The sequence below is a fragment of the Palaemon carinicauda genome, chromosome 2, assembly GCF_036898095.1.
Source record: "Palaemon carinicauda isolate YSFRI2023 chromosome 2, ASM3689809v2, whole genome shotgun sequence".
Taxonomy (NCBI): Eukaryota; Metazoa; Arthropoda; class Malacostraca; order Decapoda; family Palaemonidae; genus Palaemon; species Palaemon carinicauda.
Window position 1 is genome coordinate 159,054,099 of NC_090726.1, and position 26,998 is coordinate 159,081,096.

At 42.5% G+C, this 26,998-nt stretch overlaps 1 protein-coding gene and 1 long non-coding RNA gene across 2 annotated transcripts in view; one reads left to right on the forward strand and one right to left on the reverse strand.

Moving 5' to 3' along the window:
- The window catches only part of LOC137628288 (uncharacterized), a 361,246-nt gene that overhangs the window by 306,278 nt on the left and 27,970 nt on the right, over positions 1-26,998 (forward strand). The window lies entirely within an intron of this gene.
- Positions 1-26,998, reverse strand: part of LOC137628277 (dnaJ homolog subfamily C member 8) — a 274,911-nt gene that overhangs the window by 101,505 nt on the left and 146,408 nt on the right. The window contains exon 4 of the mRNA XM_068359443.1: positions 5,808-5,902. Coding sequence (XP_068215544.1) covers positions 5,808-5,902 — 95 coding nt within the window. The remainder of the gene's footprint in view (positions 1-5,807; positions 5,903-26,998) is intronic.

The following is a 26,998-nucleotide window of genomic DNA, read 5'->3' on the forward strand; positions in this document are numbered from 1 at the left end:
CTTTCGTAGGTCCTCCAGTCATTTTTCTTTCGATCGTGAATGTATCAGCCAATTGTCCAGATAAAAAGATACCCTTATCCCCTCTTGATGCAGCCAGCCTGCCACATTCACCATTATCCTGGTGAAGACTTGAGGAGCCATGCTGAGACCGAAGCAAAGCGCCTTGAACTGGAAGCACTTGCCCTGGATCACAAATCTCAGGTACTTCCTCGAAGCCGGATGGATGGGGAAGTGAAAATACGCGTCCTGCAAATCGAGAGACACCATCCAGTCCCCTGGACGTACTGCTGCAAGCACAGACTGAGTTGTCTCCATGGAGAACTTCGTCTTCTCCACGAAGACGTTCAGAGAGCTAACATCCAGGACGGGCCTCCATCCACCCGAGTTCTTGGGTACTAGAAACAGGCGATTGTAAAAGCCTGGGGAGGATAGATCCAGAACTGGTTCTATCGCTCCCTTGTCCAGCATCTGGTCGACCAGATCCAGAAAAGCCTTCCGTTTCCCCAGATCTGTGTATTGCGCTACTAAGGCTAGAGGTGTATCTGAGAGAGGAGGCTTCTTCAAAAGGGGGATCTTGTATCCTTCTTTGATGACTGAGAGGGACCAAGTGTCCCCCCCTCTTCTCTACCAAGACTGCCAAAAACGTGACAGTCTTGCCCCTATTGTTGTCTGGAGGACTTGCACTTCATTTCTTGGAGCGAGCTCTAAACGAACCTCTATTCGTTCTTGCTCCTGACTCTTGCCTTCTTCCTCTAAAGTCAGATCTTGAAGGAGCCCTGCCTCGAAAGGGCTGCTGGAATTTCCTTTCCTCCCGCTTCAAAGTCGAAGGGGCGACTGTCAAGGGCTTACGAGCTGAGCGCGATAAGAGGTCTTGGGTGGCCTTTTGCGCAAGAAAAAGCGTAATGTCTCTCACAAGGGCCTCAGGAAAAAGATGTTGCGACAGGGGGGCGTAAAGGAGCTCAGACTGTGCAACAGTCACAGATCTCGAAGCAAAGGAGCAAAGCAGGGCCCTCTTCTTCCAGATTCCTGCTGAAAAAAGGAAAGCCAACTCATTTGCTCCATCCCTAAGAGCCTTGTCCATACAAGACATAATACTCGTTAGGTCTTGTGTTCCTTCCATCTGCTGTCTTCCTGGTCAGAGTCCCTAGAGACCAGTCCAAAAAGCTAAAAACCTCAAAGGCTCTAAAAATCCCTTTGATTAGTGATCCATCCAGTTACGACATCGACCACAGAACTTTGGCCGAGCTGAGTGCATGCCTTCTGGCAGAGTCCACGATGCCAGAGAAGTCACCCTGGGAGGAGGCAGGCACTCCCAGACCCAGAGGCTCCCCAGTCTCATACCACATGCCAGCCTTCGATGCAAGATGAGCTGGTGGAAAAGAGAAGGAAGTCTTAACCACTTGCCTCCGTTCTTTCATCCAATCATCTATTTTCGCGAGAGCCTTCTTTGCAGAAATAGAAAGTTTCATCTTGATGAAGGCCGACTGTTTCTTGGCCTTCTTCCTGCTAAATTGCGATTGAGGAGAACGCGGAGCAGAAGGTTGGAACTTCTCCCCATACAGTTCAAGGAGGGAGCGAGAGAGAACCTTGTAGTCGCCAGCAGCGTCAGCTGGTTTGTCTTCGTCATCTGAGACATTATCGAGATCCTGTTCAACCTCTACAACATGATTCGTTCGAGGAGTAGGCGCCCTAGAATCCGACAGAGGAAAATCATAGGATTCGTCCTGAAGGAGAGGGCTGCAAGCAGCCTGACACCGAGAACCGCTTGCGTCCTGGCGCCGAGCGTAGGTGTCGTCCTGGCGCCGGGAAGAGGAAGCGTCCTGGCGCCGAGCACTAGAAGAGTCCTTGAGGCGGTAGGAGGAAGCGTCCTGGTGGTGAGAGGAGGAGGCGTCCTTACGCCGAGAGCTGCTATCGTCCTGGCGGCGAGAAGCAGTATCGTCCTGAAGAAACAGGCTGGGATCGTCCTGGCATTGAGAACGAGAGGCAGAGTTGTCCTGGCGTTGAGAACGAGAGGCTCATGAAGAGTCCTGGCGTCGAGAACGAGAGGCTCATGAGTCCTGGCATCGAGAGAGAGGGCTGAAATCGTCCTGGCGATGAGAAGAAGCTTCGTCCTGGAGAAGCATGCTGGCATCGTCCTGCCGTCGAGAGAGAGAGGCGGAATCGTCCTGGCGCCGAGCAGAAGAGGAAGCAGTGCGGTGTCGTGTCTTCGACGAAGCGCGCAAGGGTTCCTTAGGATAGGAACTCTGTTCCCTCTTAGAAACTGACTTCTTGATGGGTAACGAGTCGTCCTTACGTCTGTCGGACTGGGTGTGAGGGCGGCTAAACGCTTGAACTAACGAAAAAAGTTGTTCCTGCATGACTGACATGAAAGACTTAGCGACTTCTGCTGGGTCTTGCGGTTCCGAAGGAGAAGGCTGTCGAATAATACTGGTGGAAGGAGAAGGATCTTCTGCTGCTCTATCCCGACTTCCAGACCTTGATTTCATCCTCTTCACAGGCACGGAATCCAAATCGTCCTCTGAAGGACAAGGTTCATGGCTACTAGAACCGGGAGAGTGAGAACGTGACTGTTCACCACGGTTCCACCTCCTCTACGTTTGTCTCGAAGCCTCAAACTTCCATTTGCGTCTGGGAGAGGGACTCGGGGAAGAAACCATCACGTCCGACACACCTTTTCTGTGGCGGTCAAGAGCAGCCTGGGAATTGACAACAGGACTGCCTGAGGCGACGGCTGACCGAAGGTACGTACCTCTCACACCCTTTCGGTTGTCGACGTACCTTCTTCCTTGGTCCTAGGAGCTTGGTAGAGGTCTAGACCTAGGGTAATGACAGGTTCGGTCAGTTGCCACCTCCACTGCACTTTCACAAGCACTAATTTCACTTTCACTAGGCTTACCTTTAAAGGCCGCAAGCTGATCTTTAATGGCCTTGAACTCGGCAGCCATCCTGGCGTACCGAGGGTCATCCGCAGATACGGATCCTGTAGAAGGGGCAGGAGTTACTACCTCAGGGGAAAGATCAACTTCCAAAGAGGAATTAATTACAGGTTCAAAGGATAAATCAACACTAAGTTCGCTAGCAGACTTAGATTTAGACCTAGAAGCTCTCCTTACTCTATCAAGCTCTAGTTTACGCACATAGCGCTTCATAGCCAACCAATCCTTCTCATTCAAAAACTTACATTCTTCGCACCTATTATTAAGTGCACACTCAAAACCCCTACAACCCAAACACACAGTGTGAGGGTCTACCGACATTTTCGGCAACCTCACCTTGCATTCCTCATTCGCACACACACGAAAATGAAGCTTATCACTCATAATAATCAAAAGCAAAAAACACAGAAGAAACAAAACATGATTGCCAAATCCTCAAATCAATGTACTTCACCAAATAGCAGACTGGTACAAGGGCACAGGGACAGCGGAAGAAAAAACTCTAATGACGGACCAACGTGTTGTCAATCCGGCCGGCAGAGATGATCTGAAGAACAGAAAACGGGAATGATTCCAAGTACCACCCTGTAAGGGTTGTTAACTACCTAACCGCACAACCACCACAAGGCAGTTGCAGCGATTTTTTTAAAATTCTGCCGAAAGTCAGAGACTACAGCTATATATATATAACTGCCAGGTAAGTTCTATTCATAAAACAACTGTGTTCAAATAAAACTTATTTATCTTGCATTTAAGACAATATCTGGGTAAACTACCACTTGAAGACATATCTATGACACATTAGAGAATAATTACAGTACTGTGGACAGTTACAAACAGTAAACCACTCTCAGGTCAGGTGTGCGTAAGTGAATCTGCAATTGGAGAATCCTTGTATAAGGGGGAAGGGGGCCATAAAATGGATACTGATATGCTTTAATGGAATAAATTTAGAAATGCTCTTATTTCATGAATTTTAACCTTATGGACATTACTCATAGTCAGTTGGGAATTCCCTTTAGGAAAAGTAGTAGCTGCACGATGGGTGGTTTATGTTTCAGTTAAGGTTTTTCCATCCTCTCTATTTTAGTCTGCTTTTATATATCATTATAGAATCATTCAAGGAGTGTCTTTCCAGATTTTTCTCTCTTACACCTTACATAATAGTTAAGACAAGACAAGGTTGAAAATTGGGGAAAATATGAATGAATTTAGGTCATATCTGTTGTATAAGACGACTAGGGAACTATGAAACCAACTAGCTCTTAAAGCATCAGATGTCTTACCAAATATTGTTATGTAATACTCATGATATTACTGTTGCTTTACTTACTGTATTCTTAAAAATTCAAAATAAATAAAAGAAAGGCAATTTTATATCATGCTTTTCATAAACACGCCTCCTAAAACGTAAACAATTCTTTTTTACATTTCACCACTGTTCATAACCCACAAACAAACACATTTACACATCCAAGTGATAACTAATGATATTAATAGCTCTTAATAAAGATATTTCAAATGTTTTATTTACATCATCCATAGAAATTCAAAATAAATAAAATAAAGGCTACTTTATATAATGTTTTTCTTAAACCCACCGCTCAAAACGGAAACCATTGTTTTGTTTACGTTTCATCACCGTTCATAACAAAAGAATGCATTTACGCATCAAAATGATAACTAATGATACGAATAGTTTTTAGTAAAGATGATTTTATTAAAAATATTTTGCTTACTTTATTCTTGGAAATTCCTTCACATGTCATATAACAGGAAAATTAGTTTGTTCACGTTTAGTCAATAATGACAAACTACCGCTAATGAAATTATAATAATATACAATAGTTTTACGGTCATATGATTGTTCTAAACAACAATAATTGTGCATTTCATTTCCAACATATTTTTCCTAACTTCAGTTCTAGGTTAGGTGAATATTATGCTAACATAAACGTTACTACTGTATTACTGTCATTAACACCAGCATTAAATTCACTGAAAGGTTAAACATAGATAAAGGTTGCTGACAATGCAACTACGGTTTAATTCGATATTCAAATTTTCTCAGCTGGATTCACATAGATAAAAGTTGAATTCATTGTTGATATGGAATTTTTGAGACCTCAAATAGACTATTTATCATGAACATATATCAATAATATATAAGGTAACTATGGTTTGATTACCGTTGTTGTTGATTATCGTATCAAGGTCAAGGCTACCCTACCAATAAACTTCACTTGGAATGAAAGGTGTGATTTTCAGATCAGTTGTATAAGACAAACCCCAATTTCCAGGGGGTGAATTTTAGGGTTTAATACCTACAAATATTAAAATCCACCCCTATATAAGGTAAGTACTTCATTCCGTTACAAACTCTCCTTAGATGCACAGTTATATTACTCACGCTTTCATACAGTAAATTAGGGTTTCAGTTTTTTAAATACAACCTCCTAGTTGTTTAAAGGCATGGATCAAACTGGTAATCTTAATACCATGAAATATCTATAACAAATCCTACAAATTACAATTGGCTTATAGAACCTTGACCCATTATATCTAAATTGAGTTTCACACCATTATAAGTATGGACCTTGTGAAACTTTAAATTTTAGGAAAACAATATTTATAAAGTCTATTATAATCAAAGATACATCCCCTTAAACAAGTTTTTTCCTTGAAACTTAACTTTACTAAAGACAGTTAACAAACAAAGAACCTATGAATCTTTTGATTCTAAATCAGCATTTTTTTTCTGGGATTCCGTGAATCATAACTTTGGGCCATATTATTTATTATAAGTTTATGTACACAAATTATATTTATTAAAATACTGCCCACCCTTTACACAAATTTAGCAATACTCACTCTCTTTAAAACAATAGCTTCAGCTTCTTCGACAATCTCTAAACACTTCTCTCTCGTACTGTCATTTTCTAAACATTTATAAGCTTTTGTCACTTCTGAAAAAGAAAAAAAAATATAATTAATAAAAAAAAATTTACTTTAACAATTAAATAGGATAAACGTTTTTTTTTTTTCTTTTTTATAAGTACCATGTTTTTTTATTCCAAGCAAGAAATCCTAGTTGTTAAAGTATATTTGAATAAGCATTGAAGTGGCCCCCTAGGACACATACACACAACCTTATATGTGGCTATGGACTGCTCGTCAATCAACTACATGACCGCAGCATGAACATCTACTCCATGTCCCCTTCCCAGTTTACCTTTCATAACAATGTCTGCAAAGGTGTCTTCTGTCATAATTATTCATTTTTAATACACATTTCCTCTGTGATTTACTTATTTTATTTGTTTTTTTATTTCTTTCATAATTTCTTTGTACTGTGTAGCTGGGAACCAGAGCTTTTCCCTCCCACTGTGGAATTACCTAATGTTTTTTATTTCTATTAATCTATTGAAATTTTATTCTGGGATTATTTTTGTCGTATCAGAGGTGAATTTCCTAGATAGGATGTACAGGATAGTGACTGAATTATACTTACCTCATGTTTGCTTTGCATTAATGAAGCTTTGAAAGATGCCACACTAACCAATTCCCACTAGTTTTGAGTCCGTTATTTTAACTAATTTTGCATTTATGATTGTACTAAATTTCTTCTGATGGAGAATTTTTGGCAATTTATGCAATTGTAATGTATGATGTTCAAATCTGCTTACGAACACAGCAAGTGTTGTTCATTGTGAATGTGGTTGTATTTAGTCCTATATGCCATTATTATATTTCCTCTGACCTGCACTCCTGCCATCCCTAAGTTCACATGTCTTGGTTTGTTCAGCTGACCTTGTAGTAGTTTTGTACCCTTCTTAGATAAGGATCCAAATCTCCAATTTATGTTTTGCCTGGGTATCAGTGCTCGCCACAATATTCGTGTGATGGGTGAAGCAATAGGAAGGTAAAATCATGGTTCCTCTCTAGTTTTAAAAAGAAAACCTACAAACATTAGAACCCTCAAAGGCTCCCAATGATGCTTACTTAACTCGTCTGCTTACTGCCATGCCTCTGGATAGTTTTTTTTTTTTCTCTGTGGGTCTCCTTCATCAAGAAAGATGTGTCTTTGGACTATATTTTAGTTCTCACAATGCTTCTTCCCTCAGGGCCTCAACATGTCAGAAGAGGGGGTAATATATAATGCTGTTTCTTCTCCCTCAAATGATACACCCCTTCACTGGAGGAATGTTTGTCAGGTCAGTTGTCTTCCACTCAGTCTGGGAAGAGGTATTCAGTTACCTGCTTCTTTTGACCAGTATCCCATGTCTTTCTTTATGATGAGAACTATGCTCTGCCCAACTATGCCTTCCCTAGTCTCTGCTCCAGCTGCCTTGGATACAAGAAGAGTGTTGCTGGTGCAGGCTGTAGATCAGACCTATGAGGATACAGTAATCTCCAACACTAAGCCATTTTAATGTTACCACTTGATATGCATTGACCATCTGAGCTCCCTACCCTCTCCTATTAATTGCCACAGCCCTGTCATCACCTTCCACTCCTGTTGTAGTGTATGTTCCATGGCTGCTCTGCTAAAGATGCTCTTACTCTGCATGCCTCCTTTCTATGAATTTCACCTGAGGTTCATATTGCTTCCTACAAAGCTCAATTTAATAGCCATCACCCCCTTACTATTTTATTGCATCTATTATTATTATTATTATTATTATTATTATTATTATTATTATTATTATTATTATTAGCCAAGCTACAACCCTAGTTGGAAAAGCAAGATGCTATAGACCTAAGTGCTCCAGCAGGGAAAAATAGCCCAGTGAGGATAGGAAATAAGGAAATAAATAAAGAATGAGAAAAAATTAACAATAAAATATTTTAAAAACAGTAACAACATCAAACCAAGTATGTCATATATAAACTATAAAAAGACTTATGTCAGCCTGTTCAATATAAAAAATTTGCTGCAACTTTCAACTTTTGAAGCATACGGCAGCATAGGGCAATGATAGATACATGGGCATGTCATTTAAATTCACTCATCGAACCCAAGCAAGTGTTAGTTAGCATTTGCTAAATCAGAGATGTTTTCTACTGGTTTTAAATGCATTTACGTTTGAAGTGTTCGAATTGTATTGTGTTATGGGCAATAATGTGACTTAGATCCTATACTGTATATTTTGATGTGAGGACTTAACAAATACTCTTAAGGAATAAAGTTAGATTTCAATCCAGGGAAGCTTCTAAAGAAGACTAAGTTAGTGGATTTTAAAGATTTATATATACAAGCTAAGACCAGGAGGGCCAAGCAATGGCTGCTGATGATTCAGCATAGACCTATAGACTCCCCATCTTCAGCTCACAAGGATGGTGAGGTTGTAGACGCTACAAGAAACTATCAAGCTTGAGTGAGTCTAGAACCCCCTTCCAGCAGATGGCCAGGCAGAGATGTTTCCAATAGGCTACCACAACTCTATGTTGCGATTGAATGTTACTACTCGGGATATTTTACTCGACTGTTGGAAGTTCTCAGTGATGTGCGTTTTACTTAATTTTATGTAAGAGCTTCCAATGTTCAGGTAAACTGAATAGGCTATGACTAAAGAGATGTTGGTTATGGGTAAGTGATATTACTTTATTCTGACAACGAATTGTTTATTAAAAGAATAGTTTAGGGAAAGGATGTGAAAAACGGATTTTGAGCGAAGCGAAAAATCTATTTTTGGGTGAGATAGCCATGTCGTCCTGATGGAAGGTTCCTTTAAGTAGCTTCCTAGGGTATATTTGACTACAGTGATGTTCCCAGAGAATTTACCTTTAGGTCTCCAGAATTCTAACTCCTGGCACGAATATCCTCAAAATTTCTCTTAAGGAATCTTCACCCCGAATAGCGTTTTCGCTTCGAGGGGGAAAGTGGCAAAAAATGAAGGGGAGCCGTTATCAAGGTACCCTTCCTCCGTTACTACCTTGAGTATCTAGATGGCGCCATCGTCACCGCCATGTTTATTCCTTGTAGTGTTGAGCAAGGTGCTACAGATATAGTAGTTTCGGGATGGATCCTGCCAAGGCCTTTTCTATAAAAAGGAGGGCGGGTCCATCAGAACGACATGGCTATCTCACCCAAAAATAGATTTTTCGCTTCGCTCAAAATCTGTTTTTTGGGCTCAGGCCATGTCGTCCTGATGGAAGGTTACCAGAGCATTATTTAGAAAGTACTGTATCTGTGGATTTTCCAAATGTGCCTTAACCTCAAGACAATATTTCCTTGGTCACTCAGACCATAGAGACATATGGCGTTACCATTATACGTCATTACTTCTAATCATGAACTATGTTAGTGCTTCCTGCCCCCTACAGGGAAGAGTCATACCAGACTCAGGAAAAGTCTCGAGGTTTGCATATCCCACATGAACAACCCTAGCAACAAGAGCATACAGGTCTCACTGTATACAAAGCCAGTCGAAGTTTGTATTCTCAATAAGAACAAAGGTTTATATCACCCACCATAGCATCCAGAGCATACAGGCTTAGCTGTGTGCAAAATCATACAAGTTTGTACCCGTGTAGGAACAAAGTATGCATAGGCAGAGAAAGGTTGTATTCATGTTAGAACAAAGTTATTTATTTTGTTCACATGTTAATATGCAGATTATTAAGGATTAAATAATACTCACACATATCTTTATTTACAATAGAAACCCCGCCATACGACATTAATCCGTTCTCGAGTTGGTATCGTATGGTGAAAATGTCGTATGGCGGGCAATAGAATAGCTAATGCGTGCAAAACCCCACGAAACAAAAATAGTATAGTAAGCACTGTACTACAGTATACTTATATATAATATACATGTACTGTACAGTATATAATTAAATAACATTATACGTATAAATAAAAATTATATACTGTACTGTAAAGGAAAAATTAAATTTTATTTACCTTTGGAGTGACGTGACTTAAGCTGGTAGTGGGTGGAGGCAGAGGGGGGAGGAGGCCGTGGATATAAAAACGTATCAATGCTAATTATGTTATGTACACTTAATAATAAATTTATTCTTACTATTGAACACTTAAAATTAAAAATGCTTTTTTCTTTATTATTTTTGTCTTTGAATTTTTTTTATGATTTTTTTTGTTTAAACTTAAAGAATTACTCCTTTCTTAGCTTTTTTAATAGAATCACTTATCATCTTTGCTTTCTGACACTTCTCTTTTGGAGAAATATCTATCCAAAGAAGCCTGTTTCTGACGACTCCTCAAAATATTTCTAAAATGACTCATACACTTGTCATTAACACTCTCCAGAAGACGACCTGTGTGAAGTTTTTCTGGGTGTTTTCTTTTTAATGAATCTCGTAAGGTTTTCATACCAACCGATAGCTTCCCTTATTTCTGCCGATGTCGTTTTTTCAGTCTCACCCCCGTCCTCGCCACCACTAGAGCTGTGTTCTTATTTGAATGATGGTCAACTGCATTGCCTTCAACTCCTTCAAGTCTTCAGTTGTAAGCTCCTCCCTTTGCTCCTTGATAAGGTTATCGACGTCAGCCTCATCGACAACAAGCCCAATGCACATGCCTTCTTCGTATTTCTTTAATATCTCCAGCTTCGTTTCCTTAGTAATCATCTTCTCACTTTTCCCTTTAACATCACTAGCAATCTTGGGACCCATGGCTAACGAATTAAAGTTGGAATTAAGCACTAAAATCCACAAAAAATACGATATCGCAAGCACTCACACGAGATCAAGTCTTTCCGAAACGCACACAATAATCTGAACTGAACGCGCGATTTACAAAGAGAGAGACTGAGGCAGCATCTCTCTCAGGCACTGTAGGAGGGATTTCGGCCAATAGTGTATCGGCATCTTAGTGACGCCGTGACGGCGACTAATAGCAGACCAGCTTCTTAGTGACGTATGCAGTGATATATGAGCGTGGTGGTAGGAGAGTGACTCGCACAGTCATACGCGTAAAAACCGCCAAGTTTGAATTTTGGAATTTGATGCCGTAAAGTGGGGAAAATGTCGTAAGGAGGGGACGAAAAGACATCATATTCCACACCGTAACGTGAAAAAAACGTAAGCTGGGGACGCCGTACCCCGGGGGTCTACTGTATTCAAATTTGGGGCGAAATAAGACGCAAATACCAATCAAATATTTATTGGTAATCAATAAATAGTAATTCAACATACATTATATAGTAATAATAAAATGCTAGTGAATGCAAAAGAAACATAAAATACAGACGAGACTAGAAATACTTGCTTTACCTGAAAGGAAATGATAATTAATGCCGCCAAACTGAAAATTTGATAAATTTACTAATATGCATTTCTATGAATGAATGTCTTTTCACACTGTAAAGAACACATGGCACAAGTGTTATCTCTATGTTTCTTCATCTTTAATAACTGGAACAGTCCATAGTGTCACCTTGGTGACACTTCACTTAACGTGTTGCACTGTGAGATGTCAACACGTACACCCAATACTTAACAGTCCCAATCAATTCACTGTTCCTCGCAGCGCTAAGCGACAGGTTTTAGCACACTACCTGCCGCCACCACATACCTTTTCAACTCTTGCACTTGCTTCGCGTAGTGTTTAAGGAACACTCTAGATGACTTCCATCCAGTATACGAGCAAAGACGGTCGAAATCCATGTACTGTATTGGAAGAAGTTCAATGACGAAGCAATTTTTCTAGGATCATGACCTGCGGGTGTACTGTCAGGATCCGCTCTGCGAATGAAGTAGGTGATCTGCGCCCTTAGTTGTTTTGGGGATAAGCTTGAGCCCGAGGTTTCTCCTTTAAAGAGCTGTCCTCCCCTGAAATCTGAAGTTCTATGAATTTCAATTCCAATACTAGAGGGAACCAATTGCTCTTCGGCCACTTGGGAGCCACTAGGGCTGCTGTTCCTTGAAAGGATCTCAGCTTGTTGAGGACCTTCAACAGAAGGTTGGTTGGAGGGAACAGGTAAACCCTGGTCCATCTGTTCCAGTCGAGGGACATGACGTCCGTCAACCGCTTCTGCTAAAGGGTCCTCGTATGGGGCCACATAACGAGGTAGCTTCTTGTTGTCGCTCATCGCGAAGAGGTCGATCTGCAGTTCTGGGACTTGACGTAAGATGAAGGAGAATGATCCTGCGTCTAGGGACCATTCTGACTCTATCGGCGTGAGCCTGGATAGAGAGTCCGCCGTCACATTGCGGAACCCTGGAAGGTGAACTGCTGATAAGTGCCATCTCTTCTTTTCTGCCAAGCGGAGGATGGCCAACATCACTTGGTTAATTTGGGGTGATCTCAAACCTTGACGATTAAAACATCTCACTATCACCTCGCTGTCTAGAATCAGTCTTATGTGGACTGAATGGCGAGGGGACAACTTCTTCAGCATGAGAAACACTGCCTTGGCTTCCAAAATGTTGATGTGGAAGGTCTTGAATAGAGAGGACCAAGGCCCTTGGACTTTCTGTTGGTGAGAGTGACCTCCCCATCCTTCCTTTGATGCGTCCATGTGGATGATGACTGAAGGTAGAGGTGGTTGCAAAGGCACCGACCTTTTCAGGTTCTTGGCCTTTGACCATGGCTTGAGAAGTGATAGTAGTCGAGTCGGTATCGGTCTTCCTAGATCTCTTCGAGCGTTTGATGCGTATCTTCTCCAGACTCCTGATGCATCTTTTAGCTGTGCTCTTAGCACCGGGTCTGTCACTGATGCAAACTGAAGGCAGCCCAGCACTCTCTCCTGTTGGCGTCTTGATATCCTGTCGGATTTTAGTAGTCTCTTGACAGATCCCACTATCTCTCTCCTCTTCTTTGGTGGAATGGAGAGATGGTGTGACTGTAAGTTCCAACGTATTCTAAGCCATTGAAACTCCTGAGCTGGAGATGGTCGAGACTTTTTGATGTTGATCTTGAATCCCAGATGTTCCAGGAACTGGATCACTTTCTTGGATGCTTGCATGCATTCCGTCTCAGATGCTGCCCACACCAGCCAATCGTCCAGGTAAGCTATCACCTGGACACCTTCTAGGCGTAGTTGTTGAACGACTGCATCTGCAAGCTTTGTAAAGACCCTTGGGGCTATGTTTAGTCCGACAGGCATGGCTCTGAAGACGTATTTCTTCTTCCGTAGCCTGAATCCTAGGTAGGAGGAGAGTGGGCGATTAATTGGAATATGCCAATAGGCATCTGCCATGTCTATGGAGACTGTGTATGCCCGTTTTGGCAGCAGGGTCCTTATGTGTTGAAGGGTCAACATCTTGAACTTGTAGTTTACTATGAACTTGTTGAGTGGCGACAAGTCCAGAATGACTCTGAGTTTGTCTGAGTCCTTCTTGGAAACACAAAACAGCTTTCCTTGGAATTTGATGGACTTTGCCCTCCTTATCACCCGTTTGCTCAAGAGTTCTCAGGTATATTCTTCCAGGAAGGGGGTGGAGTGTTGGAAGAATTGAGGAAATGATGGTGGAGCTGTCCTCCAGCTCCAACCTAGTCCGTTCTTGATTAGGCTGTGGGCCCAAGGATCGAAGGTCCAGCGATCCAGAAATATTAGGAGTCTTCCTCCTACCGGAAGCATCTCATTGCTTCGGTTGTCCGGAGTACTTGCCTCTTTGACCGCGCCCTCCCCTACCCCCTCTTCCTCTTGAGGGGCGTCTAGAGGAACCTCTATTTGACCCTCTACCTTTAGGGCGAAAGGTAGTGGTCTGCCTCTCATAGGTGGGAGTAAAGGCTGGTGACTGGGTCACCATCTGCTGGGGTACCATCTGGTAGGTGGGTTGGGGTTGTGCCACCATCTGGGGAACCACGGTCATCGGAAGTTGCTGTTGTTGTCTGGCAGGGCGAGAGGGCAACCTTGGTCTCTCTGTCTTCCTCTTCGGTTGGGGACCCTCATCTGGGGAAGACTTCCTCTTAGCCGACATGCCCCACTTTTGGAGAGGATTCCTGTTCTCCATGGCAGCCTTGTCGATTTCCTTGACCACTTCACTCGGGAAAAGGTCCTTTCCCCAGATATTGCAAGATATCAGCTTCCTGGGTTCGTGCTTCACCACAGCCGAAGCAAACACGAACTCCCTACATGCTCTTCTGGCCCTAACAAACCCATATAGGTCCTTGACCAGCGTTGCCAAATGAGATTTGGCCACGACCATAAACATGTCTGGGGTTCTATGATCACTTGCCATTGCTTCCAAGGTAATTGGAGGGACAGAGATGCGGCAAGCCTTTCCTTTGTCTCTTGCTCCCTACGCAAGAGAAAGTCAGACAACTTAGGGAGGTTTTCACTGAACTGGCGTCCAGCAATATCCGCCTCCAACTTCCTAACTGAGAAGGTAAGATGTATTTCCTTCCAGTCTTTGTCATCCATTGGCAGAGCTAGGGATAAAGGTCTACACTCCACAAGTGTAGGACAAAGTTTCCCAGCTTCTACTGCCTTCATCCTAGCTGGAGCAAGAAAAGAAGGGTGTTTCTCACTCAGCTAGCCATTAAAGCTTGAGCCTTTCCATGGTCAGGAACTATGACCTCTTTCGGCTCTGTCTCCTCCTTAGACACAGGTTCTGCCTTCAGACGGACGAAGCAGTCTGGGTAAGACTCAAAGCTGAGCCAAAAGTACACCTCTTCAATGAGGACGGCTCCCAGCTTCTCTGAAATAAAGATCTTCCCGGTCGTGATTGGCATGTACTCTGCATACCTCCAAGGGTTTATTTCAGAACATGAAGGAAGATCCTTCACATTGAGTCTCTTTTGAGACCCACGGACGCTGCGAGATGGTGTATCTCCTTCCTCAGTGCAGCTTCCCTTTCTTCGTTTTGCTTACGAAGACTCCCCATCATTGTCATGAGACTAGCCAGGGCTTTTCCCATTACGTCAGATGGAGGAGCAGAAGACGTAGATGGCACTGGTTCTGCGGCTGGAACCGACGAAACGGACACCGATTCGACTTCATCCTCTTCGGTCTCGGGAGCCAAGGTAGACTCCTCTTCTTGACCCTCCGCAAGAAGGTCCTTCTCGGTGTCTTCCGACACCTCTGACATCCTCTCATCTAGATGGATGTCCTTCATCGCGTCCGAGACATCCATATCCATGGAAATCTGGACGCAAGGGATCTCAGGTTGAGGCTGTGGTATGACGGCATCCGCAGTTGCCTTAGGGAATAGATAGGCCGCATCCGTTCATTCGGAAGGTAAGGCCCCTGTGGCATTCTTCTGGAAGCCATGGACCCATCTGCGCAGCTTATCCGTGCTGCATCCCTTGACTCCGTTGTCTTGGAGTCATCGAAGGCCTCAGTAACCAAGGCTTTGCATACATTACATACCTGGGGGTCCCAATACTTGAGAGTTCCCTTGGTGATGGAACAGAGGGATTGCGCCCTGCACTCCTCGTGGCCGCAGATGTCCTGCTCCTAACGTTGCAGAAGACTCGCGCACACTTAGGGTGGTCCTCCTGTAAAGAAAGGAAAACTAAATGAGTATATGGTAGTTCATCTCACCTGATAAACTATATAAATATTATTATTAATATTTTGCATTTTTATTGCATATAGCTTAGGATAGACAAGCTAGAAACAAATTAGGAAAGACACATACATGTGTTTCCTGTCCTGCCAATTGCTGTGACCTCCCTCAAAATTAAAGCCTAGGGTTATCCTATTCAGGAGCCCCAATGGAAGAGTTCTACCCTGTAAGGATAGACTTGTATAACTTAACACTGACTTCCCAACGGTTTTAATAATGAGGGTCATTTGTAACTGATCATCTATCAGTATATGGAAAGAATTTTCCTTTCCTTATATAGTATGGTCTAAACAATAGTATGTTGGAAAATTAACTACTGTATACTCTATACTATAGTTTTTTGTTTGCAGTATGATCTATACTGCAAATATACTGGCCACTGTATAGTCATATAGTGTAGTTTCTAGCCGGCATGTTGCCGGCAAGGCTAGCACCTGGGGCACAGTTAGCCGGCGCATTGCCGGCTGAGGTGGTGGCCGGCAGCTCACCGGCTGCCAGCGCACTAGTCCAGCCAGCGTCTTGCCGGTCAGGGTAGTGGCCGGTAGCATGAACACGGCTGGCATCTGCCAGCCAAGTCACTTGTGCCGGCGGCTCGCCGGCTGCCGGCGCACTAGTCCAGCCGGCAAGGTTTCTAGGGTAGTGGCCGGCAGCATTAACCTGGCTGGCAGCTGCCGGTTAGGTTAGTACCCGGCGGCACTAGCCGATAGAGAGAAAGCAAGGAGTGAAGGATGATGTAAGAGTTCTGTCTTACTGCCTTCCTCCAGAATGAGGGTTCAAATGGAAGGGGAGAATATATCGTTCAGGCTTCCACCCACCCACAAAGCATTTCCGGTCTCTGCCGGCCACAGGTCTGTGAATGGCAGTCCAAGAGAGGCCTGAAGAACACTCTAAAGTAAAGGGATCTCCTACCGGTAGCCGGGCCAGCCGGCACAGCTTTCCCGGAGCCTTGCGTCCATAAGGAAAAGCTGAACTAGTAGGCCACTGCAAGCAGAAGCCCCTGCCAGCCCCACAACCTGCCGGCAACCAGTGAGATTGTAGGACAACAGCCAAAGGGTTGCAATGGCTAGGCCATCACTAAAGGACAGGGGGGGGGAGGGTCCTGTATGAAGTGTGGAAGGAGCCGACAGGGTTGCCAGTCCATCCACGCCTTCAAGAAACTCTGTTTCAGGGTCTGCCAATACAGTTAAGGGGCCGGCAGCAAACATGCCACCTCCTCTTAACAAAAGAGAAACAGAGTTCCAGTGCCGGCGCCATCCTAGGCGGCAGAAGAATGTCTATTCTTCAGCCTAGGGTCTGCGAGCACAGGACTAGTCTACTAGACCACAGGGAGAAGGTGGCAATATCACATAACCCCTTCAGGTGCGGTCTAGGGAAGTCTAGCCTCCTATGCCGGCAGCGTAGTCCGACAGGGGAATGACTATTCACCCTGCCGGCCAGCTGCCGACTAAATACTCTGAGGTTCTGACCGAAACCCAAAATCTGCTCTGCAGCTAAGGGAAGGGACAGAAAACCCTAGCCTAGTCCTGCCTGAATGACAACTCGAGGCACGACCAACTAGGGTTGTAGCCAAAGGCTACACTCAAGAGGAAAGGAGGGATTACCCTTAAATCTCCACTGGAGACGAGTATCGCTTTATATAATAATCCTAGGAGATATCTATCCCCACCTTAATTGATAAAACGATACACGAGGGTAACTGGGGAACATGTATGAAAGTATACTAAAGCCACTAGGCTAGTAGCCTAATGGCAGGCGAGAATCGACTAACTTAATCACCGAAACTCTCTCGTATACTATCTCAGAAGAGGAGATTTTATATGCAATCAATGTATCTCACATGTATAAATTGCCTAAATGGCTTCATTTAATTTTAATAACACTAGGAATGTCTATTATATCATGCATGAAAGTACAGTAAACTAAAATGCCTAGGCTAGGAAGCCTAGCGTAAGCAAGGTTCGGTTACCTAAATCGCCGAAACTATTATGAATACAATCGGCATAATATAATTAACTCCTGGCAGTGAAGATTAAATAGCTATAGTTATTCATGCTATTTATACCGGGAAAGTCGTTCTAGCTAACTAAATAACTCATGGGTTACGAACGACAGCACCCATGACGCCTCGGTTCAGGCAACAGCTCTGGCTCTAAATTAAACTTAATTTCACTGCAAGGCAAGAGCTAAAATTTATACAATGTAAAGATCAAATACTCAATTTTCCACAAGCAGAAGAGGCTGGAGATTGCATTATAAATCCAATAAATCCAAAATAACGAGAGAGCAACCGGGGAAAATCACCGAGTGAAACCGCTACAGATAAAGGAATAAACATGGCGGCGACGATGGCACCATCTAGATATTCAAGGTAGTAACGGAGGAAGGGTACCTTGATAACGGCTCCCCTTCTATTTTTGCCACTTTCCCCCTCAAAGCGAAAACGCTATTTGGGGTGAAGATTGCTATGTGTCATATCAAGATATACGTCCCCTGATATTATGCTATATCCTTAAGAGAAATTTTAAGGATATTTGCGCCTAAAGGTAAATTCTCTGGAATATCACTGTAGTCAAATATACCCTAGGAAGCTACTTAAAGGAACCTTCCATCAGGAAGACATGGCCTGAGGCCAAAAATAGGAGTTTGTATAGTGTTGCACTGTATTAATATGATAATATAAAGTACAGAACATTGAATGAAAATCATAAGAAATTATTTAAAGTGTTAGACGATCAGTAGGTAGGGCGATGACGTGTCATCTGACTCTAGGATACCAATTTTTGCAATTTTTCACATTTTGCAATGGTCTCTGTTACTTAACCCCTGCAAATGTCAAAGGATAACTTTATATGAATGCCCAAACACATGGTTAAATTAAACTAAAGCCGATACTTGAATAAAACTAGACGCTAAAACACGATCTTACAGGAACGCTGATTCCAGTACAGTATAAACATCACGCTTGCAACTCTCATTCAGAATAAAGTACCAAGATCAAACTCAGCTTTAGATTAGTTAGTATAAAACATCATACTGTACTAGCATTGGTTCTGCATAAAGCGAGACCCTAAAACTCAGCGTTAACTAATGCCTGGTGTATATAAATGGATTATGTTAATGGTTGATCAGTAAAAATTGTCACGCTTTAACCCTCCATTACAGGGTAGCAAGATTTGTGTACACAGCCTCTTCCAGAGAAAAGCTGCAGACTCTGATGCCAAAGCAAAGCCGACAGTTGAAGTAGTATGGGATGGTGAAACCCTAAATGTTATTATTAGATAAAATGATATTTTCAATTTAAAATAGAATTTTTGAATATACTTACCCGGTGAATATATATATAGCTTACGTCTCCGACGGTCGACAGATTCCAAAAACTCGCGAGCGATCGCCATGAAGGCTGCCGGGTGTGCCCGCCAGCGCCGACTATCGGCCAGATACCGCATATACTTCTCCATAAGTTCAGTTCTTCTCAGTCCGTAGGGTCTCTATCGGGGAGGAAGGGAGGGCCTTTAATTATATATATTCACCGGGTAAGTATATTCAAAAATTTATTTTGAATTGAAAATATCATTTTTAAATATTAACCTTAGCCGGTGAATATATATATAGCTGATTCACACCCATGGTGGTGGGTAGAGACCAGTATTAAAACAATAAAGGCGTATATGCTCAAGAGTTTTTGACAAATATTCAAAACACAAACTTAAGAATAGGTACCTGATAAGGAAGCTGACTCTGATGAATACTCTGACTCATTAGTCCGCTATCCTTATGAAGCCCAGCGATCCTCTCAGGATGCTGAAAGACTTCTAGGAGCTGTTAAAATCAGGGTGAACACCCCTACAACAGGACCTCATCAATACCCTTAATCTGGGCGCTCTCAAGAAACAATATTTTGACCACCCGCCAAATCAAAAAATTGCAAAAGACTTCTTAGTCTCCCGTACAACCCAAAACAAGATTAAAAATTTCAAGAGAAGATTAAAAGGATATTGGGATTAAGGGAATGTAGTGGTAGAACCTTCACCCACTACTGCACTCGCTGCTACGAATGGTCCCAACGTGTAGCAGTCCTCATAAAGAGTCTGGACATCTTTCAAGTAATATGAAGCGAACACCGACTTGCTTCTCCAAAAGGTCGCGTCCATAATACTTCTAAGGGATCTATTTTGTTTAAATGCTACTGAAGTTGCTACCGCTCTAACTTCATGAGCCTTAACTTTAAGCAAATTACGATCCTTCTCACTTAAATGAGTGTGCCTCTCTAGTCAATAGTCTAATAAAATAAGACAACGCATTCTTCGACATAGGCAAAGAGGGCTTTTTAACGGAGCACCATAAAGCCTCTGAAAAACCTCGCAGCAGTTTAGTTCTAGATAAATGAAATTTAAGAGCTCTAACGGGGCACAGCACTCTTTCAACTTCCTTCCCAACAATCTCAGATAGACTGGGAAGTTCAAACGATTTAGGCCATGGACGAGACGGAAGTTCATTTTTGGCCAAAAAACCAAGCTGAAGAGAGCATACTGCTTTATTAGCAGAGAAGCCGATATTCTTGCTAAAAGCATGTATCTCACTAACCCTTTTCGCAGAAGCCAAGCTCACCAAGAAAAGTGTCTTGAGGGTAAGATCCTTCAGGGAGGCCGAATTTAACGGTTCAAACCTGTCTGACATAAGGAACTGCAGGACCACGTCCAAGTTTCAAGCAGGAGTAGAAATACGACGCTCCTTGGAAGTCTCGAAAGACTTAAGAAGGTCTTGAAGATCTTTGTTATTAGATAGATCCAAATTTCTATGCCTAAAAACAGAAGCTAACATGCTTCTGTAGCCTTTAATGGTAGATGCAGAAAGGGAGCGACCATTTCTCAGATAAAGCAGAAAATCTGCAATCTGCGCTACAGAGGTACTGGAAGAAAAAATAGAGGAGGACTTGCACCAGTCTCTAAATACCTCCCATTTAGACTGATAAATCCTGATGGTAGAGGATCTTCTAGCCCTCGCGATTGCTCTAGCTGCCTCCTTCGAAAACCCTCGAGCTCTAGAGAGTCTTTCGATAGTCTGAAGGCAGTTAGACGAAGCGCGGGGAGGCTTTGATGAAATCTCTTTACGTGAGGCTGACGCAGGAGACAGGAGATCCATCTGCAACGGTAGACTTCTTGGAATGTCTACTAGCCAAAGAAGTACCTCTGTGAACCACTCTCTCGCGGGCCAGAGGGGAGCAACCAACGTCAACCTGGTCCCCTCGTGAGAGGCGAACTTCTGAAGAACCTTGTCTAGGATCTTGAATGGTGGGAAGGCATAGATGTCTAGGTGAGACCAGTCCAGCAGGAAAGCGTCTATGTGGGCTGCCTCTGGATCTGGAACTGGAGAGCAGTAAGTTGGGAGCCTCTTTGTCAATGAAGTCGCAAAAAGATCTATGGTGGGTTGACCCCATGTCATCCATAGCTTCTCGCACACAGTCTTGTGCAACGTCCACTCCATGGAGATGACTTGTCCTCTTCTGCTGAGGCAGTCCGCTAAGACATTCATTTCTCCTTGCACGAATCTCGTCAAAAAAGAGATGTTTCTTGCCTTAAATGGAGTTTCTTCTGATCCGTGGACCAAAGACCCGAGCATTCCAGACTGTCCAGTGGCGCTCCCCAACCCAAATCCGATGCATCTGAATACAACACATGGTGTGGGTTCTTGATTGCAAGCGAAAGACCTTCTCGAAGTCTGACGTTGCTGTCCCACCAAGTCAGACATGGCTTGACTGAGTTGGAGATTGGGATAGAGATACTCTCTAAGCCCTTCTCCTTGTTCCAATGGTTTAGGTGAAATTGGAGAGGGCAAAGGTTGAGTCTCCCCATAGAGATAAACTGCTCCAGCGATGAAAGAGTTCCCACGAGGCTCGTTCAAACTCTTACAGAGCAACTGTTTTTCTCTTGTAAGTGACGGACTTTTAACAGAGCTTGTTCCATTCTTGTGGGAGACGAAAAGGCCCAAAAAATTCGACACTGTATCTCCATCCCCAAATAAAGAATAGTCTGGGATGGAGTAAGTTACGACTTCTCTACGTTCACTATGAGACCTAGCTCCTTGGTTAGGTCTATGTCCATTTGAGGTTCTCCAGACAGCGATTTAATGACGACGCCCTGATTAGCCAGTCGTCAAAATAAAGGGAGGCTCTGATCCCTGAAAAATGTAGAAAGCTTGCTACATTTTGCATGAGCCTTGTAAAAACAAGAGGAGCAGGACTGAGGCCGAAGCACAGTGCTCTAAATTGGTACACTACTTTCCCGTCCCCAAACCTCAGATATTGTTGAAAGTTTGGATGAATCGGGATGTGGAAGTATGCATCCTGAAGGTCGAGAGAGACCATCCAGTCGCCTTCCCTTACTGCTGCCAAGACAGATTTAGAAGTCTTCATCGTGAACTTTGTCTTGACAATGAACACATTGAGTGCACTTACATCTTAAGTACTCCTGCAGTGAACGTGGCTGCCAGTTCATTGGAGCCATCCCTTATGGCCTTGTTCATGCATGACATAATTTGTACAGCAATACATTGTCCGCTGGAGAGACCTTCTTACTTAAGGCTCCCAGGGACCAATCCAAAAAATTAAAAACTTCAAACACTCGAAAAACTCCTTTCAGGAGATGGTCTAGCTCTGAAGAAGACCATAAAATCTTGGAGCGTCTCATGGCTAGACGACGAGGAGAGTCCACTAGGCTTAAGAAGTCTCCCTGGGCAGAGGCAGGTACTCCCAAGCCGAGAACTTCTCCTGTGTCACACCAGACGCTCGAGCGAGAAGCTAATTTAGGAGGAGGAAAAGCAAAAGCAGACTTTCCTAAACTTCTCCTGGATTCCAACCAGTCTCCCAGTAAGTGCATGGCTCTCTTGGAAGAACGAGAGAGAACTGACTTCGTATATGTAGGAGTCGAAGAAAGTCATGCCAAGAGTAAACTCAAACGGCGGAGAACGTGGAGCAGCCGTTAAAAAATGAGTAGGACAAAATTTCCCTAAAGAAATTCATAATTTTTTTTTTTTTTTTTAAACAAGGGATTGTTGGACAACCCTAGGTTCCTCCTCTTCTGAATGAATCCCCAAAGGTACATTAGTTGAAAGGGGGTCATCAACTTCATCTTCAGAAGGCACATCATCTGATAAATCTAAAGTCTTGCGAGAAGGAGATTTATATTTAGAATGACGTGAAGGAAAAGCCTGACAGGCTACATCAACTTGTATATGAACAGAAGTTAAAGTTGGAGGGTCGATGTCACGTGACTGCAGGGAATGTTATTCTACTACACGTCGTGACTGAAGTGACTGACGTTCAAACGTCACGTAGTAACAGCGGTGACTGCTGTTCGATGCTATATCGTGACTTCGGTGACTGACGCTCGACGTCACGTCGTGACTTCGGTGACTGACGCTCGACGTCACGTCGTGTCTTTGGTGTCTACCGCTCAACGTCACGTCGTGTCTGCGGTGTCTGCAGCTCAACGTCACGTTGTGACTGCGGTGGCTGACGTTCAAAGTCTCGGCGGAACTGCAGTGACTGCTGATCAAAGTTATGACTCGACTTAACTGACTGTCGATCAAAGTTACATCGAGATTTATGCTCCGCATCTCGTTTAACAGCAAAGCTGACACTAGGGATAACGTCAGCGTGACGTAATAAATCTCGTTTAGAAGGTTGAAGACCTGAATCACGTATCCAAGAACCGTGACGTACAACAAGCAAAGGATCCTTTCGCACAGGAACAGGATCGTAAGCTTTCATTAAAGAAGAAAGCTTTAACAGCATATCTTGCAAAACACTTAACTTCGGATCAACCACACTCGGAATAGATCGTGACGTCGGAAACGTCTGTACATGAACGTCATCGCTATGAACGGGACTCTCATGATGACTACAGCTAGGACGTTGATCTTGTTCTGAAGGAACTAATTTACGTTTCAACGGTCTCGAAACCTTACGCCAAGGTTTTTTAAGAGACGAATCATCGGAAGACGAGGAGAACTTCGTCTCTCCTGTCTTATGGTAAGGACGTGCTTGAAGAGCAACATCTGATACCTTTGAGGGAACGTCTGTTCGTTGGTTTACACCTCTCACTCCCTTAGGTCCTACGACATTCCTTCTCCCTGGGGTAGGGGAGCCTGAAAGAGGTCTCGGACTAGGCAAGCGACAAGCACGAACAAACGAACCCTCCACAACACTGAACATGTTTTTCGCACTTTCTTCACTGACATCGCATTTTTTAATAATTTCACATTAGACATGAATAAAGCTGATTTCTACCTGAAGCACGCAATTGTCCCTTAAATCAAAAGGTTAGAATTGCGAAATATGTCGTACAATGTAAGCTCATTAGTACAAAATGAAACACATGCAAAAATTAATAAACATATACATATATATAGAATAAAACGGAAATATATAAAGTTAAAAAGATCAGTGACTTGGGAGGAGACTAAAACTAGATCACTAAGGACTACGTTTTCAATCTATCACCGTACAGTGCCTTGGGATGAGAATAAAAACTAGAACGTTTTATCTCTCTCTCTCTCTCTCTCTCTCTCTCTCTCTCTCTCTCTCTCTCTCTCTCCCCGTACAGAGACTTGGGACGAGAGTAAATATCTGAATCGAGAAGAACAACGTTACTCACTCCCAAACTCCTTGTACAGAGACTTGGGACGAGAATAAAGATTTGGATCGTTCTCTCTCCCTCTCTCTCTTGTCACTCACAAGAGAATGGCTCACTCACTCTTCGTCAATAAAAGGTTATTTGACTAAAGGAAAATACTAAAAGGACTAAGAAATTGAAAATTAACATGTTCCTTTAAATTAGTATTTAAAAAACTTCAGTTTGTAAGAAGAAAGAACAAAACGTCAAAATCGATTTACTCTTTCTGCAAAGTGAAACCGTGATTCTCTCTTTCTCTATCGTAACGATAGAATGCAAACTGTGTAGCATAAATAAACCAAACGTTAGTTCATCTTTGAAAACAGCACGAAGACTATTCAAAGAATAAATTTCTTAAAATATTTTCTAAAAATATTCATCTCATCAATCTAAACAAATATAAAAGTTGAATGGGCTCAACGTTGTTTAACTTCGTTTTCCAAGTCAGTACCGCCTACAAAGAATAGGCATAGGTCGCTTATAAACAAAAATATAAAATTTATCTCTGTGTTTAGTATAAATGGAAAGCGAATCGAAGAGGCCTAATAAAGGCGGGTGAGATATAAAATATATAGAGGTAAATCTATAAATATCAACAATAATTTATAAAGTGATAAAATAATTACTAAAAGCCTTTAACACACTTCCGTACACTGAGGGAAGGGTCGGCCATCTTTTCTCTATGGAAAATCCAGAGAGAGATTAAAAAAGCAAGGGTAAAAAAAAAAAAATTTTCTCTCCTTTCAAAAGAATTTCTTTTGAAGATCGTATTGTTTGAGAATAATCCTACACGGCGAAAGCCATAAAACCATGAACAAGTACTTCACCAATCAGTAGAAACTTGAGGTTAAGCGCGAGTGGAACCAATGCTGTCACTACCACCGACAGAGAAGAACTGAACTTATGGAGAAGTATATGCGGTATCTGGCCGATAGTCGGCGCTGGTGGGCACACCAGGCACGCTTCATGGCGATCGCTCGCGAGTTTTTGGAATCTGTCGACCGTCGGAGACGTAAGCTAAATATATATTCACCGGCTAAGTTTAATATTTAAAACTGCGAATAGCTTCAAATGGACAGTTCATACGACAGTGAGAGAATATATCAACAATCTCTCCCAAAGAAGAACTGTACACTTCCTGACCCTTATTCTAGGGTAGCAAGATATGTGTACATAGCCTCTTCCAGAGAAGAGCTGCAGACTCTGATGCCAAAGCAGTGTGGGACGGTGCAACCCTCAACGCTATTATTAGATAAACTGTGAATAGCTTTAAATGGCCAGTTCATATGCCAGTGAGAGAATATATCAACAATCTCTCCCAAAGAACTGTACATGCCCTGACCCTTATTACAAGTCCCAGAATGAGTAAGAGTAATGCTGGTAGCTGAGTAAATGAACGATGCAAAACCCCAGTCACAACTAAGTGAGATTAACTAATCCAGAAACTGATACATTCAAAAGAAAGACATGCAGCATGAATTGCTCTGGGAGTCCAAGGGCTATTAGCACCACTGATATTAATGTTATAAAAAGCATACTAATGCTTTTGTTATGCCTGAAACACATTCTCATACCAAAAGCATAGGTTATATGCATGCATATACTGCATCTATACACTAAATAACAAACCTACAGTATTTATTGTATACAGCAGTTAGACAATACTTTACAGTAATGTTCATAAAAAAATAATATACTGTACACAAATAAATAAATATTGGCACGGGAAAGGAACCACATAATTGACGACAGATTTTATTGAACTATAAACATTGTAACTAAAAATTTACATCCTATTTGAATTACTATCATCAAAATATGATCCACATGCTAAAAGCTTCATATTTTAAAATTTTCAACCACCTAAAAATTTGGAACACATAATTACTTGAAAAAAAACTTATAGAAACAAGAAGAAATGGCAGGCTAGAATTCTTTGCAGAAAATTTTCCAGTAAACAGAGTTCGAATCAAAACACGTTCCGATTCCCCGTAAAAAACTAAAAAAAAACCATGAATTCTCGCATGAAAGTCTACCGACCGAAGCCACTAACTAACACTGCCCAAATAGCCTAAATAAAAGACAAAATCAGGCCAAAACAATGAATTAGATGTTCATAACACAAAAATAAGACTACAATTAGTATAAGGAACTAATAAAAAGTCTTACAAAACAAAGAGATCCCGAGGAAGCGACACCAAAAGACCGCATACACACCCGTAAGGGAGCGTCAACAAAGCAGCTGAGAGAAAAACCAGCATGGTTATTAAATGAACGTGTGTCGCTACTTAGAAATCCCAAACAGAAAAATATAATACTCAATTTGGGAGCAGGGATCTCCAAAACGCCTGACATCTACAAAAACAAAAAATAACACAGAGCTACGAAAAACACGTCCAAACGTTCACGGGTGCTAACAAGGAATGATGGGAGAAGGATAAGTAGTGGTAGTGGTAGTGGTGGGGGGGGGGGGGCAGTAGCTGTAGAGAATGACACCTCGTAGTAACGGGGGATGTTGAGGAGGGAGAAGTCTAATTGGAAAGGGACCTCTGGTAGTGGTTTCACTCGCCCCAGTTTTTATACCGACACTCTATAAGGGTGACCGAGCTGGGTATATTCCTGGCACTCCATGCAACTTTTTTCTCTGGTATATTTAGCAGTATATATACCTTAGAAATGGTACTTTAAGGAGCATTTCACTAGGCGACACAGGTTCCTCGCCCAGAAATAGATTTTTCTTCGTCAAAATCCCTTTTTTGGGTGAGATAGCCAGGTCGTCCTGATGGAAGGTTCCCATAAGTAGCTTCCAAGGGATATTTGAACTACAGTGATATTCCCAGAGAATTTAACTTAAGGTCTCCAGAATTCTAACTCCTGGCACGAATATCCTTAAATTTTATCTAAAGG